At 37.0% G+C, this 21378-nt stretch overlaps 1 protein-coding gene across 2 annotated transcripts in view; it reads right to left on the bottom strand.

Moving 5' to 3' along the window:
* Positions 1-14208, bottom strand: part of TTC8 (tetratricopeptide repeat domain 8) — a 42849-nt gene extending 28641 nt beyond the window's left edge. For both annotated transcript variants that reach the window (XM_066188634.1, XM_066188635.1), the window contains exons 1-3: positions 14016-14208; positions 5624-5653; positions 2454-2574 (exon numbers count right to left, since the gene is read on the bottom strand). In XM_066188634.1, the coding sequence (XP_066044731.1) occupies positions 2454-2574; positions 5624-5653; positions 14016-14123 (259 nt within the window). In that variant the 5' untranslated portion in view covers positions 14124-14208. The remainder of the gene's footprint in view (positions 1-2453; positions 2575-5623; positions 5654-14015) is intronic.
* Positions 14209-21378: the final 7170 nt, after the last annotated feature.

Raw genomic sequence — 21378 nt, 5'->3', positions numbered from 1 at the left:
TTTGTTAATAAACAAGATTGATGGAAAATTAACACAGCAAAATTATTTAAAAAAAAAAAAAAACCAACTGGTGGAAGAAAGATTTCATTACAAATACACAAAGAGGAACCACAGAAAAGTAGCCTTTTCCCATGGATCCTATACACTTTAGTAATTATTTAATAATGCACAACTGACAGCAAAGTCATTTTTAAGAGAGTTTAATCTGGAAACTAAAATAAGGGCAGATGTAAAACTGAAATGGATATGTAGCTGATGCAGAAAGATTTAAACTGCTTAGTAGGAAAAGTATGGACAACACCAATAGTAATATGAGAGGTGTGGCTACAGTTTTATGTTTGTGAAGTATGACTTTAGTGAAGGAGGAGATCCTGAAAGATCTGCCACAGTGAAAGACCCAAGTCAAGATCAACTACAGCTAACACACTTTAACAGCCAAAGAAAAAGCCCACAGTCAGTAAGCACCCATTTTTATTAAGTTATATGCACAAGTGGAGTTATCAGAATCACAGAATGGTGGAAGTTTGAAGGAACCTCTGGATCTCATCTGGTCCAACAATGCCCAGGACCCTATTTAGATGGCTTCTGGATAGCTCCAAGGAGGTACACTCCACAGTCTCCCCGGGCAGCCTGTGCCAGCTCTCATTCACCCTCACAGGTAAAAATAAATTTCCTGATGTTCAGAAAAAACCTCCTGAGTTTCAGTTTGTGCCCTCTGCCTCTGATCCTGTTACTAGGCACCACTGACTCTGTCCTCCTTGCAATCTGTTTAGCGATTTCTGTGCTTACCTTTTATGCAAAAGTGTAACATTAGAACACCTTAGATGTATAAAGAAAGGAAAATCAAGGTGTAGAAGAAAAAGATGTTTTCTGTATGTTAGTGGAGCATTGTCTGGTTTGGTGACTACAATAGACAAGTGGATAACTGGAAAGGCTTAAGAAAAGATTTTCAAGATTCAATGCAAAAATTAAAAGATACAGCTCAGAATGAGAAGATTGTTTAGCTTATCAAAGAAAAGATCACTGAATGATTTAATGACAGATTTAACTATTTACTTTGGAAATATACTTTTGAAAATAACTACATATCGGGCATAAAATGTTCACAAAGAAGCAACAGGTAGTGGAGTTATAGTTGATAATTCCCACTAAAGATATGGCACACTGATAAAAGCTAGTAAATTTAATAATTTACAAAAGACTGCAGGGCATTCTTTGGAGAGTTCATATGCTTCCTGAAAAATTATACACTAACTCAGGCACACCTAGCAGATTTGAAGCACGGCTATCAGTCTTATGTCAATGATTCAGAAGGGCAGGCTACACTATTGTAATAATTTTCCTTGGTTTTGAAATCTGTGACATACTATCCAGAAAGTCACCATTTTTTCAGTTCCAACATAGTACGAATATTTTTTCAGAATGCCTTATTTCTAAATATACTCATCAATTTTTTTTTTTTTGGAAGATAATCTCTACCACAGGGGACACAAAATCAAATAAAACTCTGAATTTTATTACTATGGTGTTTTAAGACAGATATATATATATAATTAGTTGATCACAATGTATAAACACATCTCCAGTACTGCTTGACTGTGACTAAGCATGTAATGAAAATTTTAAAAAATGTAATCAGAGAGATATGCAATTGCCCATATCCATACAGACAAGAAAAGCTTTTAACACTTCAAGTATCAGTTCTGGCCTATGTCCAGTTTTCCCTTGAATTCCTTGACATGGTACATGGTAGAGAGGCACGCTTAATAAATTTCATAAAATTTTCCTTGTAGACTGTACTAAAGAAACAGAAAAGCATACAAATAAAGGCAAAAAAATAGTGGAAGACAACTAATAATTGTCCACTTGGAAGGGAATTGATGAAGCTGAAAAAGAGTTGCATAGAAGAATCAATAGCAGAGCTGAAGAACTGCTCTGTAAAGGAAGAGAAAAATGAAGCAGAGAAAAGCAGAAGAAAGAAAATCAGTTCAGATATGGTTTGCAAGACATGATGCCAAAAGGTGATATGTGACTGTTGTCTACACTACAGGCATATGGATAAAATTCACAGTACACCATGGGCAGATTTTTCCTCTAGTTTCCCATAGTGCCTAAAGAAGCCAGAAAGGCGTGAAAGAAATCAACATACTGATGGAAAAAGCAAGTGACCACTTTTATGCTCACTACATTTCCTCAAATGTAGAGCAAAAGCTGACAAAACACAGTCAAGCACAGTCTGAACTCTTGTCTGACAGGCCTAAGTACTACATCAAGAACACATGGTGTACCTCAACATTGCCATGCAACACTAGAACAATCTAAAACACTGTTTTTACAAGTACTAAATGCTGTATCAGGTCACCTCAGTTTGTATTATTTTATGGCAGATGACATAAGAAACTGCCAAAAGAGCTCTTGTTGAGTCGATGTATTTAAGTGAAAGTCAATCTTACGTGCAACTTGAGCAATGGCATTTTCATCCAGGATCATCTCTGCAATTCCTTCTTGATCCATATCAATTTCATCCACATACACCATTTCTGTCAAAGCTCGTGTTTTCAGGTTCCAGGCAGCCTGAATAAGGATAAGTAAAAAGTAAAATATCTTCAAAACACTAAGTAAATAACCTAATCAGCAATTTTACCATTTCTTTATTACTCCCTTCACAGTTTTATTAGGTAAGGTATTGACTTAAAACAGCTGAGTATATCCATCTGTCTGATGGAGGTATAAAAGGGGACTAAGTCCTATGTTCAAAGCATCAGATGTAAAACAGTGTACAAATAAATATCCTAGGCATTTCAGATTATTCATAATCTGTATTGGAACTGGAATAAAAGATACTGGAATATAGTCATATAATTCATAAATACTTAAATAAATAAAACATTAATAAAATGTATTGGAATACATTTTAGTGATGTGAACTGACAAATTACTCCATCGTATGTCTTGGAGGATAATCTGAGCAAAGTGGAAAGGCAAGCATAACTCTAGCCTTTGTGACAAGCTTTGTGTAGACTGTGAAGACACCAAATCAGTGGGGAGAAAAAAGAAAACAAGAAAATCAGCAGCAGCCATATAGAAATACCAACAAAGTAAGTGCAGGTCCAACCACTTTGACAATTTGATATGCTTGCAATGTACTCATAGAACTGGCATGATAAAGGAAGTCACAAGACCAATCCCTGATCTTCCATCAGATATTGAACAGATCATCATAAATTTTTCAGAGTAAAAATCACTGCCAAAATAATTAGATTTGCTTCCTTTCTAACATGGAGTACAGCAATCTGGTGGAAAAGCATATTCAATATTGGCTAAGGAGTCCTTTCAAAATGGAAACAGACTGCTATCTTAATAGAAATAAAGGTCAAACACAGGGAAACGTTTGTTCCTTAAGTAAGAGGTATAAGATCTGAAATTCAGGTTTATTTAATAATTTAAGTAATAATTTAATGAGACACTTCTTATTCATTCTGTCTCTTCCTCTACGCTTCCCTTACACTTCTATGCAAATTTCTATCAATCAAAAAGAAAATGTATCTAAAGATACTGAAATATTTAACTATTCTTTCAGAAAGTGCTTTCTTCCAAGCAGAAGTAAGGGAGGGCTTCAGCCAGATGATTCAACCACAATTAGAAATCTTCGCTCAAGAATGAAGAGAAGGGAATTCAGCAGGATGATCTGAATCTAGGCCAGACAGTCATAATCCAGATCTGCTTTATTTTCTTTTAGTTTCTTCTTATGTAGTGGTATGACAGCCTTTAATTAATGTTGAGATTTCTCTTAGATCTTCAAAACCTTTAACAGTTTTTCATGATTCTGTGAAGTATTTAGTTTGTTGAATCTTTAATACCTTGATGGTACTCTGTTCTTTTCAAAGACATGTAAATCTGCAGTCAACATAACCATGTCTATACTGGGAATAGGCTCCAATTAGAGCTCTTGTTCAGCCAAGCACAGGCTAATTTCTTACTAGAAGTAAGAAAATCTGCCCATAGTAATGATCTTTTCCTGGAAATTGGAAGTAGTAGCTCCTCTATACTAATTGCTAAAACTGAGGTCAGTTCTTTTCAAAGGCATAAGTATATTATTGTGATTTTTCCACTAACTAACAAGCCAAAATGTGTTTTTAAAATCAACATGTCTCTTTGTCATTGCTGGATAAATATCTGTCAAAAAAAAAATAGATTCTTTAGGCATCTCTTCCAGTCTAAAGCTCCTAGTCCAAGGCTTCACAGCCAACAAAAAATTCAAATATCACACAGTACTCCTTAATTAAACATCTGTTTGTAGATTACAGATTATCTGATTTCTCTGTGCAGGACTGACAGTTTTGTTTTGTGATAAGCACCATGTCTGGAGCTTATGAAGACAAACTGCATTTTTATGAAATAGCATTTATATGGTAGGAAAAAGAAACTAATTTGAGACAACCCACATATTCACAACATAACAAATTTAGCTTGCTTAATTCATAATCAGAACAAAATTTACAATACCTAATAGCAATTAAAACGGTACAGAAATGTGATACAGTATATAAGTATGCAGTATACAGTATGTAAGTCTAAACTCCAGAAAGAAAAGTGACAAAGTGTTTTTCACTCAGTTTATGAGAAGTTTGTAACTGAATCAAGTATTTTCTTCCTGTTCCTGAAAAGTCCAAAAACCAAAAATATAAACTTAGTATTTAAATTAAAATGTTTTCTCTGAACATGGTAACAGTTTTCTAAGAGCTTGTATTCTCCCATAATCCTTTCTATCATAATAAATTTTATTCCATACACAATAAAAACACCAGAACTACATTGTGAAGGGTAATAATTACACTCAAGAAGATATCTGGTAGTGTTTCAGTGAAACCATTCTCTATGTAAACAAGTTGCATGAATTCATGGAGTGTAATTAAAGACCTGTAAAATATGTTATAGAGTTGTATTCAAAGATGCTATTTCATATTGCATTTAATCTCTTCTGACTGTGGGCTGGAGCCAAAAGATGCCATCTCATACAAAATACTATTATTATTGCCATTGCAATAATCTAGAGCTAATTGTGGGGAAAATGAAAATTAATTAATTATTCTCAGTCTTCCACCACTTATGCAAATCATCATCATGCACCTACAAGGCTACCAGACTCTACACAAGGTAGGCAGTGAGCCTGAGCTGCAAGAGCAGGAAGAGCACGAGTAAGAGCCTACCATTACATGCATTAAATGAAACATGAAAGTGAGCCCTAAGAGCACAAACATTGTTCTGTCTGTGAATACATGTTGTTTTCTTCCTAATCTCATCTGCAGATGAAGGTCATTCAGTACAAGGTAGACTCAATTTAGCTTTTAGAAAGCACTGAACTGCTGCATAAAGATATAGGAAAAGTATAAAGATATAGGAAAAGTATGAGAGAAATAAAATTCTATCAAATATAAAAGCTGCCTGTTCAAAATATCAAAAGTCTTCCCCTTATCAAATGTAATGCCTTACCAATAACAAAAAGAAAAAACAAAACAAAAAAACTTTTGAGAACTTAACAACAAAACAAGTATTATTCAGTGTATCAGAAATTCTTCCCAATGATTGCTTCTAATAATTGCATTTATGGAAAGAACTTTACCTGAAACACAGTGTATTCAGAATCAAGCTCCTGAAAAGAGAGAAAATAGAAACTGAGGAATGGAAATGCCAAACAATAAAAACAACAACAGAACTGCATTTATATTCTGTGATGACCTCATCTTGCACAAACATTTTCTCTCTGATGCATATATCCAAATTTCCATTTTATTACATTATCTCAACTTACATACATTATGATGTCAATGTCACACAAACAATCAATGTTTTGCACAATGAAAGTAAAATTGCAGAAAGTAAAATTGCAGAAAGTAAATTTTTCTGATACCTTTTGCTTTCTTGCTTCTGCTGGATCATCCTAGACAAATCTTAGATTAACATTCAAGCATTATGAAGATGAAAAATGATAGATTAAAAGAAAATGAACATGGAAGATGTATGTACATCTCCTAAAAATTAATGAGATTATCACACCATGGTCTTTAGAATACATGCTTAATAAAATCCATTTTTGTACACTTTTTTTAGCTGCTGCTGGTGATCGGAATGATACCACTCAAGAAGACAAAAGAAAATTTCAGCACTTTTTCATGGTACTTTTATGATGAAAATGACGTATTCATTGCATTTGGACAGTAATATTGCAAGTGGAATAAATGCCAAATTAACAGCCTATTGCACTAGCCAAAAAACAAAACAAAAACTACCAGATTAAGTTTACTGTAAGTGAAAAAGCTGGAACTTGCATCTACTTGAAAACTTCTGGTAAAATTGAGTAAATACTGACACGAAAAAAATGTAGGTTTATCACCAATTAATGTGTAATAATCATGCTTACATAATATTTACACTATCCTTCAGGGCTTTTGCTGTTCACTTCCAGGGACTAGGGATGAGTTTTTCTTAATGTATTACTTTAGATTTAGACAAGGAAGGTGGGAGATAGATGTTACTTTCTCTAAATCACTATTATTTTCTTTGTAGTGTCAGATCATTTCTGCTCCCAGAGTCAGTGAAAAATTTCTTGCATATCTGGTATTGTGTACATATATCACAGTTAAACCAACTATATCAGACTGAATACACAATCTTCAAGTAATTCAGACTATAAAGGGACTTCTGAAGATCTCTAGTCCAAAGCCCTCAAAGCAAGGCCAGCTATGAGGTCAGTTGAGGTTGCTCAAAGCCTTGTCCAATTGGATCTTGAAAACTTGCAAGGATGGAGGCTACACGATGCTACTGGGCAACCAGTTCTACTGTTGACTACCCTTATTGAGAAATGCTTTTCTTCATATCGAGCCAAAGCCTCCTTCACTTCCCTGCATTATTGCAAGTGGTCCCTGGCTCCATATTCCTGATAACCTCCTTGTATGTATTAGAAGGCTGCTATTAGATCACACCAATGTCTTCTCCCAGCTCAATCACTGCCCTGCTGCTGGCCTGCTTTGCAGCCAAGACACAGAGCTGGCTTCTGTTCCACCAGGAGAATGGCAATGTCAAGATCAGCCCTCTGTAGTTTGAGACATGGTCTACTTCTTTCAGTAAATTCTGACAGCAGGGACCTCGAATACTGGTGAAGGACATCTTCCTTCTGCAGTGTACTGGAATTTGTGGCCTTTATAGGATTGTATGTGAAGCCAAAAAGTTGTTCACTGGTGTTGGAATGCATAACACATCTTACATATTGAGTATTCTATGGAACTAAACATTAATTCAGGGATTAATCACAGTTGACTGTGACGTACCTGGGCCTGACTAAAGCACTGAAACTGGCTTTGCATTTTAGTTGTGTGATTAACTATTACAATTCTTTTATGTATAGCAGTTGTTTTCTAAAAAAAGAAACTATTCAACTTTCTAAGTAATAAAGGACATTGAGATATTTCAGCATGCATTTTATTCACCCCATTGTGTCTGAGTATTACAGCACATTTGAAGATGGTTTTAAGAACATTAGGTGGTCTCCCATACCATATGTGCAACAGTAACTAATGAGGACAAGTTAGGAGTAATATGTCAACACTAATACAAAAACACATATGTGTATCTTACTTTAGCCACTGTTCATTAGTTTAAAAAATAAATTAAAAATCAAATGAATTTACTTATGTAGGAGCACTTATATTACTATAAAATTCAGAAATTACATCCCTCGTGATTTTGGCAAAAAAGTAGAGTAGGTCAGTAATACTAAAAACTATTGCACTCCTATAATTGTAGGTGAGAGTATGCATTGTTAATACAAACTAATACATAGTTTCACTTTTTGACAAGAAGTAACTTTGGATTTTAAATAACCCTCAAACAGATAACTGGACCCTTAGATTAAACAAAAGTATGGCATAGCAAAAATTACATTAAAATATAATATTCTTTAACATGGGTGGATGCAGCAGTTGCTACACATGCAAGTAATCCACAGGAACTAGATTTCAAATAAAGAGTTCTTTGAGAGGATTAACAAATAGCATTGCCCTGTAAGCTTGTCTCTCAAAACAAAAGCTCAAATTTATTCTTCGTTTACACATAAAGCTCCCTTGAAAGTCAAAAGATTGTAAAAGCAATGAAGGAACTATTTAATCCACATCCCCAAATCCACTGAGGGCACTTTAATATTAAAATGTAAAATCAGTTTATTTGAATACCAAAAATACTTAGAATAATTAAGGTTTTTGATGCTTATAGCCTGGAAGAGGGAATATATTACATACCTTATATTATAATAAGGCTTCACTCTTCAATTAGTTTCAGGTGAGTACAATTTAATACATGCAAAATATTAAAATTATTCTATTCTGAAAATGTTCTTCAAATGATTAAGAGCAGAAACACAGAAAAAAAAACCAAAACCCCAAACCTTTACCCAGGAACAATGACTTCACTCTAAGTGTCAGTATTTTCATGCATAAACTTACAGTCTCTTACACTAATACGTGATTTCTGTTGAAGACGCTTTTTCAAATCAAGTTTGATGCCCAATAAACATAACCATGATAACTTTATTATGATCTTACAAAAACAAGTATGCAAATCATAGCAGCTGAAAGTTCAACATGGGAGAAGAAAGGATGAATGAACAAAAAGCAAATCCTCATAGAAGACCATTAATCAAGTTAAAGGAAGAACAAAGGAAGAACCCTGTACGTCTATTAATTATATTACCTAATTTTTTTCTATTGTTAAATTAGAGCAGGCCTCATACATGGGTTCTGTTTATTGCCTTGAATCTGACATATGGAACACAAAGAGTAATCAGATTAGGTGACTAATCAGGATGATCAACAGAGACAGTCCTGGATTGTATTTCCTCTAGGTCAAGCTATTACTATAAACACAGAAGACAAGGCCTGTTTGCTTATAATAGGAAATAATTAAACTGAACACCAGTATTTTACTTGTTTCTATGCCCAAATGCTAGTTACACAAAATAAAGGTTTTATTTATCCTGAGATAAGAATATCAGCACAGAAGTTAATTCCACCAATACCGTTTATATTCCTAGTTCTTAAATGAAGAAATGCACAGGATATTTTATAGGAAAAAAAAAAATCAATCTTCCACAAGGTGTAACTCAGTAGCAGTTAATTATTCTTCTATCACAATGATATTTATTAAGAACTCTTCAGGAATACTTCATTGATTTTAAAACATTTCAATTTTGTCGTACACTTTAAGAGTTCAAAATTTATAATGGCACAGTATTTGATATTGCTATGTAAGAAAATTTCTGATTCATGCCCCGTTAGCTAAAAGGTCAACAAAGTACTTTAAAAACCTCCGAGGGCTTATTGCATCTGGTGACAGGACTCAATGAGAGTCCTGCACCAATGAAGACAGCCTCTAAATGTATGCACATGTGACTATTGACTGGATCATCAGAAAAGTTATTTTTAAGATCTTTATATCATCTTTTGCCATGTTCTTAAAGGAGAACTTCTTGTCATTGTTATACCTTTGATACAAACATATCCTGAATACTAAGCTATAAGTACAGGAAGTGGTAAATCAAGACATAGGTCAAGATGTACTGGTCAAGAAAATTTCTTACTACATTTTTAAGCATGGTGGCAAAAATGCACCTACTTCTAAGGCTATTGTAAAAAGCTGGTTTCAGCAGCCCGTAGCTCTAGGACAGTGCTGCAGATGCAATGGAGCAGGAGTGGTGCTATCATTTAGCAGATGAGCTGGGAAAAAAGTGCAGGCTTTCACACAGGAAACACTTCCCAGTTGGGCATTGTTAGTCTCTTGCTTTACTTACCTGCTGTTACATTACATGTCTTAGAAGGGAGAAGGTCAGTTGCCTGAGCAAGAAAAAGTTCTGACCTGTAAGAGTCACTGTTTAACTTGACGTGGGCATGTCTTTAAAAGACACTAGCTCCTGTAGCTTAAATTATGCCCTAATGTATGGTGTTCAAAGAAGTGAGTCCCTGAACAGCGACAGAGGCTATTGTTCCTACAAGATCCCTCTTTCCCCAGTTGCAGAGGTTGGGAAGCACATGCTTAGCAGAATATGGGACAAGAGGATAAGAACAGATGGCACAGTGATTACAGCGGTTGAGTATTCCCTCATGCTGCACAGCAGCTCACTTAATCCAAACTTTCTGCAAGTGCTGTCATTTGTCTGTCTGCTTTCCTGGTGCCCAACATGACAAATCTTGGGTTTGATTTGCAGAAGTGCTGCCATTAAGATTCTGACCATTAAATCTGCTAGAATTGCTATGTGCTTTTTAAGCATTATAAACCACACTTACAAGGTTAGGTACCAAAAATGATGCATACTTTATTTTGGATAATTTGCCAGCTTATATTAAAATACTACTAATGTAATTCACACAGATGGAAAACAGCACAGCACCATTTTCTGGTAGGTGGCTGAAAACGAGGGAATTAAAGTTCAATCAAAATATTTAGGAACTACTGATTTCATTAACATGCTATTTCAAAAGTAACAGATACCAGAAATCAAAGCCAAACTGCCTGAGAATGATCCTGGATTCTCAGTCAATGTGGAAATAAAAATAATCATAGATCACTTTTCTAATATTCACAACTACAGCAAATTAGCAGATACACTACTACAGGATAAATTCAGAATAATGTAAAATAGGATTAGACTAGGCAAGCCAGGAGAGTTAAGTAATGTATGTCACTTATTTGAGTTCTAATTACCTCAGTATTCAGCCTTGTATCTGAGTACCTTTCAAAGGGTTTAGAAAAATAATGATTTTGTTAAATGCAAGATATAAATGCTAAAATCCATAAACATTATTAGGTTTTTCATCCTGTTGTATTAAGTTAGTTCAAAATAGTTTGTAAGGTTTCAAGGACATATAAAATACATTCTTGAGTCATGTTACTACTTCGTTTACTCCATGCCTGAAGTTTAGCAGGGTAAAGAGCACGGACTGGTACCTATAAGTACCAAGTGTTAGAAAGTGATGAGCTGAAAGTGCAACAACACGGATAAGGAAAACACCCTTACAAATGAGAAGCATAATAATAAAATAAATACAGGTTTATCTGGACAGATAACCAGAAAATATTAGTATTTTAGGCTGATTACACTAAAAAGGGTAAAATCTAAATATCATGAACACAGTTGACTGACTTGAGAGAAATGCTGTTCCATGTCAAGTTTGCCATGAATGTTAAAGTGATATTCTAATTAGACAATCAAAATATTATAATTAGACTATCAAAAAATGTTTTGTTGAACAGATTTTAGGTGTAATATTTTGTATGTTGAACTGGTTTGAGTTTGGTTCATGTTGCACTCTTGAAAGTTATTTAACCAATATGCTGGTTTCTGCAACAGGCTGTACCTCAGTGAACAGGTGGTATAAATAATGGTACATCTTCTCCTGTCAGGAGTTGTGCTTTTTGTCTGGACTTAACAGAGAGGAATGATGGAAAAGAGCTGTGTAGCCATTCCATAACATACCATGAATGGCAGTATACTCCATGATCCTTCTAAAACAACATGGATTTCCATTTATTTATAATCTCTCCACTTATTTTATTTTTTAAGAAAAACTGTTGTTCCTGACATGAAATACTTCTATAGTATATATATATAAAATCCACTTTTGGTGTCTGCAAACTTTACTTGAAGAGTGCAGAATGAAATCTTTTCAGACAAGGACTAAAACATCCTGCCACGCATTTTTAAACTTTACAGAGAAAGACTGATATTTCCCAATCTCAAACAGATATACTTTCAAATATATTTGTAAGTCATTCATTCACGCTTAAAATGAGCTATTAATAAGGATTCCTCACGAAGATTATATGAAGCAAGAACAAAACTAATCCTATTTCAAGTTTGCCTCTCTTCCATCTGAACTTTCCAGTAGGTTTGAAGTGTGCTGCTGCTGAAGAGTACCTTTTTCACACAAAACTCTGAATAGGAACATACTTCTGAAATGACATAGTGAAGTTATAAAATCTGGTCATTTGCATGCAACCGTGGACTGAAAATTTTTTCAAAACAGTCATGAAACTTGATCTTAAAATGCAGAGACTTCATGTAAGACTTCTAAGAGCTTATGATTTGATCTGGTATAGATAATGTTCACAACCCCACTCTACACCACTTCTCAAAGGAAATTATCTTAAATGTTTTTCCTCTTTCATTCTTATAAAAGATGAAGCTTATAGGCTGGTGTGAACATTTCATAGGTGATCAATTTTTTTGTCTCAAGACAGAATTTGGAAAAACTCTCATTTGCTGGTATATAAGGTCCTTGTTCTCTAAGGAGGATGTGTACCTTGTCTAAAAAAAAAAATAAGTACTTAAATGTTTCACCATGTGTGATCTATATTTGGAAGAAGGAAAACCAATTAGGATCTACATCAGAGAATCAGAGAATGTGAAGGATTTGAAATGGACCTTAAAGATCATCTAGTTTCACCCTGCCCTTGGCATTGACAGGGACATCTCCCACCAGACCAGGTTGCTCGAGGCCTTATCCAACTATATCCTCTCATTGCTGTTTTGTTCATTTCCTCCTAAGCATTTTTTCTTGGCCTCACACATATTCTATTCCTTACCAGTGCTATTGGAAACAGCCCAGCAGAAGTCTGGAGTAGACAGGTATAACAATACCATTTTATACTTGAGCTTAAGCATAGAGTAGAAATGCGGTTGTCTTTACATTCCCATGTTGAGATCATAGATTGCAAAATGTTTTTACTTATTAAAAACTCTATAAATTAAGACCAACAGAAGCATTATGAGCTTTACAACTTTTATTTACTGTTTCCTGTGCTATTTCAAGTGTTTTTTTCACAAATCAAGTGTTATCCTTCCATATTCAAAGACTACATATATAAAGACCCAATAATGTAAATACATATCAATAATACAGCACTAGCATGGAATTAATACTGAGTCCCATTTAGGGTTCAGGAACAACGTTCTTGGAATACTTTCTCCACTAAAAATGTTTCTGCCGATGGCTCCTGGTTGGTCCTATACAGTATAAAACATTTTTAAAAAATCTTTTAAATATCTATTGTAAACAAGTTCAAATAATTACTGTGCTTTATATTGACACCATTGTGTGAACAGGCAGCTTTCTTTAAAGACTTGTCCTTTGTGATAAAAAGGAACTGTGCTCAAGATTCTTAAAACATCTGTCTATGGGATGCTCTGAAAGACTTAGAAATTTACTGTAAAGTGTTTAAGATGACGTCTGTTCTATTACTGTTTTTTAAATATGGCATAAAAAATGTTTACATGCATGTAAACATTAATCCAGAAACAACTTTCCCAAACCCTTTGCTCTCACAGAAGGGTGAGAAAAAAAGCAGGTATTGAAAAACATGTCCTGCATTTCCAGAGATTCTGCAGCTGGAAGAAGAGCAAAGAGAGAGAGATGGAAACACCTCCTGTCCCAAGGCAGGGGTCGTAGGTAAGCCGAGCTGAAATGCATGTCTCTTAATCCTACGTGATTTGGACCATACAGCAGCTATGATATCTAAACATCAGTATAAAATCGACAGGAACATCCCTAGGAGGCCTGATGTTTAATCTCAGCTTTTCATCCTTGAACTCTGCAACATCTTGAGCGCGTTCAAGTTCTCGTTGCGAAGAGCCGGGCCCCAGAGCCGCCCCGGCAGCACCCCGGGGCAGCGGCGCGTCCCGCAGCACCGCCGCCCCCTCCCCACCTTGGGGCCGGGCCGGGGCGGCGCCGCCGGGGCGTGTCTGAGGAGGAGGCGCAGCGCCGGCTCGCAGCTCCCGGCTCGGGGACAAGGGGGAGCGCGGAGGGGCGGCGCTGCCCGGCCTCCTGCCCCGGGAGCTCGGCTGGGCCCAGCGCTCGCCGACTCGCTGACGGGGGTGGCACCCGGCCCCTCCGGCGGCTGCAGCAGGCACCGAGGGCTCCCGCTGCGCCCCTCACCGCCGCCGCCCGCCGCGGCCCGGCCCCCGCTACCTGCTCGCCGGGCGGCCTCTCCAGCAGCTGCGAGCAGACGTCCGCGCACTCCCGGAACTTCCTGCGCCTGAAGTAGCTCCAGGCCTGGAAGAGCGGCTCCAGTCCCATCTCGCCGGCGGGAGCGGCTCGGGAGGTCCGGCCTGGCCCCCGGCGCCTCCCGCCGCGTTGCCGCCGAGCGGGGCCGCGCTGGCGCTGCCGCGGAGCCGCCGGGCCCCGCCTCGGCCGGCTGGGGCGGAGCGCCGGGGCCGCGGGGAGGTGGCTCTGGGCGGCCTCCGGGGCCCTGCCCGTCCCGGGCCCTGCCCTGCGACCCCGGGCGCGGAGCCGCGACCCTGCTCCTGGCCGAGCCCCTCCCTGCCAGCGCCTCTCGTGGGCCTGCTGTACTGGTGACTGACGGCAGGCTTTGATCTCGAATACAGATCAGTAGACTTCCGGTAACCCGACAGTCCTTAACTGTTGTCATTTTCTGTCCTGTTATCTAGAGGAGTTAGAATAAATGCCTAAACAAGAACAATACAGCCCATCAATCCATATTTGGGTAAAATGTCCTTTAGAGCCATGGAGCCCTGGTTGAGAAAAGTACAGGTTGCTGTGAACAACACTTTTCAGTCTTGCAGACTCTATCAGTTCCTTCAGTTCATTAGTTTTTGCAGGGAAATTTTCAGACTGAGATATTTAGAGATTTAAAAGTTGGAATACAATTGCTCCTAGTTTATCTATACTATAAAATGGTGAATGCAACCATCAACCAAAGTAAAAGAAAAAATCCTAAAATTGTTTGGAACAGTATACATTTGTGGTATGAAAATCTTTGAGGGATGAACACAAACAAGATTGCTAAAATCACATTGTTGCCATTTAAAGAGATCATTCTGGTTTTATTGCTTTTGTCTCACCTAAACTATCAATTTGTCCAAGATGCATGAAATTAATACTCAGGCTAACAAGATCAGTGTCAGGTGTAAAGATGGAGGAGCAGAAGTGGCAGTCGCAGGACTATGACTTATTCAAATATAGGAGTAAGTGGCTTGAACTGAAGTAGCAGTTATAGACAGCTTTGCTTTGGTTGTCCTGTGAACAGTGCACAGGTCTATTGGGTTTGCATGGCAAGGCTTTGAGTGAGAGTCCATACGAGTGGCTTCTGTGACAAGCTGCTGGAAGCTTCCCCTATGCCCAAGAGAGGTGCTGGCCAAGGCCAATGGTGGTAGCACCTCTGGGATAACAACTTAAAAAGGGAAGAAAAAAAACCTGCACAAGTGCTGCTCAAGACAGGACTGAGAATATGTGAAACAACTATGAAGGAACCAAGGTCAGTGAAGAAAAGGGGAAGCCGTGCTCCAGGCACCAGAGCAGAGATCCTGCAGCCTGTGGTGAAGGCCATGGTGAGGCAGCTGTGCCTCTGCAGCCCATGGAGGAAAGCAGGGGAGCAGAGGATGCTTGAAGGAAGCAGGTGGATGCTTGAAGGAAGCTCCAAGGAAGCTGTGGAAAGGTCACAGTCTTCTGAAGTCAGATGGGTAGAGGCTGCCATATAGCTTCTCAGCAGAAGGAAGGGGAGGATGGTTCTGCAGCAATTTTTGTTTGTTATGCTGCTGGAAAAGGTATTCATTGCACTTAGTGATCAAGCTGAGCTAACGTTGTCCTATGGCAGCAATTAGATCAACATACATCTTCAGCTTTTTTATGATGAGATTTTGCAGTGTTGCAAATGACAGAAAAATTAATTTTCCTTCTTTCCAACCACCCCCTGAAAGGGGTTTTGTTCTCTGTTTGGTTGCAGATAAGGAGGGGTTTTTCAGTTTCTATGTGATATATTGAGCCAGAAAGTTTTTCTCTGGTATTGGCACACAGGTCATCCTATGCATATCATCTCTGAAGTCTTTTCCACTGATAATCCTGCTTTTCACTTCCTGTGTGGAAGAATATCCTAAGCTTTCTAATATGGGGATTCTCATTTATATTGATTATTGAAATACCCAAATTTGAAATTTTAACCAGTATTTTCTCCAAATATTAATCTCTCTGGGTGGCCACATTCCACTTCTCTAACTTACTAAAATCCTGGAATAGAACACAGAGAGTCCCTGTGGCTGTCTTTGTGTGTTCTGTATGTCAGTCCCCATCCAGGGTAACTGCATGGAAGCTAAACAGCGAGAAATTATATTCAGGTCCTTCTGGAACAGGCTGCTCCAGTGTGGGCCCCCCCTGGGGTCACAAGTCCTACCATGAACCTGTTCCAGCATGAGCTCCTCTCTCCATGAGGCCACAGGTCCCGCAGGGAGCCTGCTCCAGTGTAAGTTTGCCATGTGGCTGGAAGTGTTATCTATCACAAGATAGCTTTTCAGTGGCTTGTGGGAAATCAGTGGTTGTTTTTAGTACCATTAGTAGTGCTTCAATCCCAATGTTCAGGAATTACTTTTGCCATATTTATGTATAGAGTGTGGAAAAGGAATTATTTTGAATATGCTTTGTTTCTTTCCCAGGGCTCAGGGCTAAGACACTGTTTGCAGTTTGCTAGAGCTATCTGCTTCTTTCACCCACTCTTTCAAAATGAGGAAAATTAATTTGGGGAATTATACCTGAGATGTACTTGATTTCTAGGAGAACAAATTATAATTTTTCTGTTTAACATTGACAGAAAAAAAAACTCCAGAATTTAGTTATTGCAGCATCTTGGGAGAGGTTGTCCAGGTGGAAAAAAACTTTTCACCATGCAAAATGTTACAGGTAGTGGAACATTGTGCGATATTATGAAAGGTGGAATTTCCTTGGCTTTAATGCAATATAGCCTTGTCTGCATTTTTTTACCGAAAGGTTTGTAGTTTAGTGGTTAGTCCTTTCCATTACCTTAGATAAAAATGCTTAATTGGTCATAATAATCAAATGTTCTCCAGCTATAACAAATTCCTCCATGTCTATTGAGTCAGTGCTATATTGGCACAATGATAGGTATGTGACATAACTACAGAAATCACCAGGGTTTCTTAAAGAAAAGTCATGTGCTTGTCTTGTATAACTATGCACATTCATTGTATTAGAGGTGACCTGAACTTAGCTGGGATGTTTTGAGTGATTATTCTCATCCTCTGTAAATGGACAGGAAATTAAGTGGTGCTGCTTTATTTACAGTTTGAGTATTGTGGTGATATCACTGTCACATAGGTAATTTGAACCTTGGCTTCATTTATTTGAACAAAGAACAAAATATTCAGGTATTAGTAGTAAGTGTCAGTTCCTCTTCTGTCTATTATATGTTGACTTTGTCTCCCATGACTGTAAGTCTCACATGTGAGTTTTCTGTGCACCAATCCATCAGACTTATTTCTTGAATTAGGAATGCTAATACTCAGCCTTATCTGTCCTCATGAATGTGCATTCTTACAATAAAACCAGAAATAGAACCTAAAAATAGATCCTAAAATTCCATTGATATCTTAAAATTTCTTAGGCAGCTCTGAGGAGAAATGTCCGGTATCCATTAGTAGCTAACTCATTTAGATGCAGGCTACTGCTTCTGTCAGTTACTCATGTCTCTTGGGATACAAGATTACAGAAGAAAGATGTTCTTTGCAGCTCAATATAATTAACAAGGACTTGAAAACAAATGTTGAAGTTGTGACGCATCTACCTGCAGATTGCCTCAGCTGGAAATGTCTTGCTCACCTCTGAGCAAAAGTTGGCATCAGGAAAGTTGACATGCAAAAAAGGTTCGTTCTGGTGAGTCAGATACCTTTGGTATCAGGAGAATTGAGAACAACAGAGCATAGAGCAGGATTTGTTTTTTGTTCTTTGAAGGAACCCAAATGGGACTACAGATCAGGCCATGCCAGGGGAAGGCACACAGAAGTGGCAGAAAGGCAAAAAGAGAAAGTTCTCTCTTTATGTGCTATTTTCAGCAAGGATTCTGACATCTGAAGCTGCGATCACATATTTGCTTGTAGAACCCATTTCTTGCTGACTGTAGAAAATTAAGAGATGTCATGCAAATGAAATTGCATTAAGAGTAGAGTTTTGTTCTGAGGCATGGATTCACCGTCTGGGAAAGCAATTTATAGTAACAGCTTCAGGTTTCATTCTGTGACCGGCCAAGACAACAACATGCATCAATAGCAATTATTAAAATCATAAATAAGAATTACACTGTTTCTTTCTTACCCTACATGTTATCTTAATCATGGTTACCTTGGTCTAGCTGAAAAGGGACCATCCAGAAGCTGATAACAGAAATGAAGTGGCAATAATGTTCAGGTCCTAAGCATCAATCTTCCTTCGTAGGACTTTATGTCTGTCCTCTGTTATTTATGCATTGACTGAACCCACTCTTTGTAATCACACCCACACCTCCTTCAACGTACAGAATGAATGGGATGATTTTCAAGTGAGATTATTACCTTTCTTTTTATCTGTAGTGCTTCATATGAGGCACTATTTCTTGTTTGATGCAGATGCTCTGTATGCTGTGCTGAATATAGATTGGTGTTCACAACACTAGAAGAAATCAATGCAGCTACAAAAAAACCAAGCAGAGGCCTGTGAAAAAGGCTGGCATGTTATTTCCAGTTAAAGATAGGTTGCAAAATATTGCAAAGGATCCACTGATGGCTGGATGTTGAGCTCAAAAATACTTGGACTTTACTATTTTTCTTCCTTTTCAAGTTTAGAGCAGCTAGACTAACACACTTCTTTGCAGTGGATCCTAAATATCAAGGTAGGAAATGCTTACTAAAATTAGTAAAAATACTACTAAGCTAGCAGTGATGTCTGGAAATCTTGATACAAATTGTTTTGGTCATACAAATCTGTGTATATAAATGCAGTGGAGAAAAAATACAGATCTCTTGGTATTTAGCCTATTGCATTAATCACAAAGCCATTCCAGGATCATCATTTGTTATGTACCTGTTAGCTCCCACCAAAAAAAAAAAAAAAAAAAAAAAAAAAAAAAAAAAAAAAAAAAAAAAAAAAAAAAAAAAAAAAAAGTAGGTGCCCTACAAATCTACTTTCTTCCTTTTAGGAGTCTTAGTCTGTTTTATTATTAGTTTATCATTTTTAGAGCAAAAATGTGGGGAAAAGATCTATTTTGAAGATGAAGGGATTTTTATGAGGAGTGGCTGTTTTATAAAGCCTTTATAAAGGCTTGTGCACAGTGTGTTACACAAAAAAGATATATCATGTAGCAGTTTATGGCCCCTATTTTCTTTTACAATTGGAAGCACTTGAAAAAAACTGTTTGCTGTCCTAAAAGTAGGCTTACTTCAGCTGGCAGATTGACTGAAGTGCAGTGTGACTCTATTCCAGTCCTTAACTGTTCTGTTCCAGCGCTTAGTTAAATCTGGTAGCTTGAAGTCATACAATGAAATTAATTAATTCCAGGTCTGTATTCCACTGCTTAATAGTATTATGTTACTTTTTAAGTTTCTTGGCATTGTGAGAGTTAATACTGTTACTTTATTTGATGTTTAAATATTTTATTTCCCTCAGTTCTTCTGAAAATTTGTATCATTGCTAGTAAATGATGTCATATTCGATAAACCTGCAGCATTGTATGTTGATGCTATGTAGTGACTTAGAGTTAAGATGCTTCATGATTCCTTTTGACAGCTAAGCTTTTTGAGACCTTTTGCAAAGTCAATACTGTGCATTGTATTTTGAAATCCTTGTCAACTACTGTGTAAAAGGAGGTCAGCTTGACCTCACAATTTTGATCTAATAATTATCATCAGCCAACTGAAATTTTGATTCATTCTCCAAACAATTTTAATAACATGTTTTGGGGCTGATCATTCTACACTGTCCTAGTTCTAAAGAAAGGATTTTAAATGGATATAAAAGTTATGACTGTGTGGAAAGGTGTTTTTTCACATTGTTTTTGATCATATCATAAAATGGTGCCTGAGATAGCTGTCACATAAGTAGAATTTAAAGTAAATTGCATTCTATATTTAGTCATTAGTCAACAGTTGAAATTGATTTTAAGAGTTCAGAATCAGATTTTTATCGTAAGTCTATTGATCGAAAATGCATTGGGATTTAACTACTGTCCCTTTATGTGCTGCATTTAAACCTGTTGAGGCTGTCATATGTTATGTCAAGTGCTGGTCTTGATACAAGTTCTTCAAATCACCTAGATGAATAATTTCAGTACACATATAATTTTACCTCAAATGCACACTAAAGAAAGCTGTTTAGATCCAAGTTGAGTGTGCATTGATTAGATCCATGGTATGTTAACACAATGTCATTGCAGAAAGGAACTGAGTGCTCCACTGAGGGGCATCAGAATGCATCCTGGTGTCAGTTTGTTGGCAGTCAGAAACACAGTAATTTTTTCATTATCTATAGACTAAAAAGAATTTTTTTAGTGGACTATTCCCTTGTGCCAGCTCAGATTTTAGGCCCAAAGCTCATGATAGACATTTTAAGAAATAATAAAAATGTTAGTATTTAACTTCTGAGACTAATATTAAACACTATTTAACTACAACAACTTCAGATGGAACTAAATGTAGAAGTTCATTTGAGGAAAAATGTATGCTGTGATGGAAGTTCTTGGACTGAGATTTTTGCTGATGAAATCAGAAACCCTTCTTTCACTTTGAAAAGAAAGGATTTGAACTCTGGATTACCCTAAAACAAGGTCTTATGTTTAAAAAGTCATAGCTAAGGAAGGACCATGCAGCTCTCAGTATTTGTGTTCCCTCTGCAATTTCAGCTGATATTGTTTACTGATGTACTTGCATCGCTTCCAAATGTCCAGGAATTATTGTTTTCTATACTAATTCTCAATTAATTTAATTTCAATAATGTTTTTGTCTTCTTCATCCCTTTGCCACACTTAAGTGGGGAAACCATTACCTGAAGACATTTCTAAATCAAATTTCTGTGAATAAATGTAGTGTAGCCTTGGTTGCTGTCCGTATTGTGACATGTTCATTGTCTTTTCAACAGGGTGCCTGTTTCTTCCAGTGCCTAGCATGAATGTTTATCAAATGAATACAATTCCTATAATTATCAAGGTATAATTTAACTAGCAGAAACAGAACAAAAAAGTCTGTAATATTTAATTTTATACATATATAATTATTACATTTTAATGTCACCTATTATATAGAGTTCATCAATCAGTACCAAAAGAAAACATGGATTTGTAGTTACCATTAATTTATAATAGAGCTTGCTTTTAAAATGGTTATAGAATTCGATGATGCTTTGACATAGCACATGATTTTAAAAATCAGTTTCATTTTTCTCTTCAAAGCATGTCACCTATACAATTTTAAAATTGTCAGAATTTTTGGAAATACAGTATAATGTACTGATGGCTTATTGCTCTTTAACTTATCATTTTCCAACGCCTTGTTATAAAGAA

This window comes from Chamaea fasciata, unplaced genomic scaffold, assembly GCF_029207755.1.
Source record: "Chamaea fasciata isolate MVZ Bird 193981 ecotype frontalis unplaced genomic scaffold, bChaFas1.0.hap1 SCAF_7, whole genome shotgun sequence".
Classification (NCBI taxonomy): domain Eukaryota; kingdom Metazoa; phylum Chordata; class Aves; order Passeriformes; family Sylviidae; genus Chamaea; species Chamaea fasciata.
The sequence above is the reverse complement of the archived record's forward strand: the minus strand, read 5'-3'. Positions and strand labels throughout refer to the sequence as shown.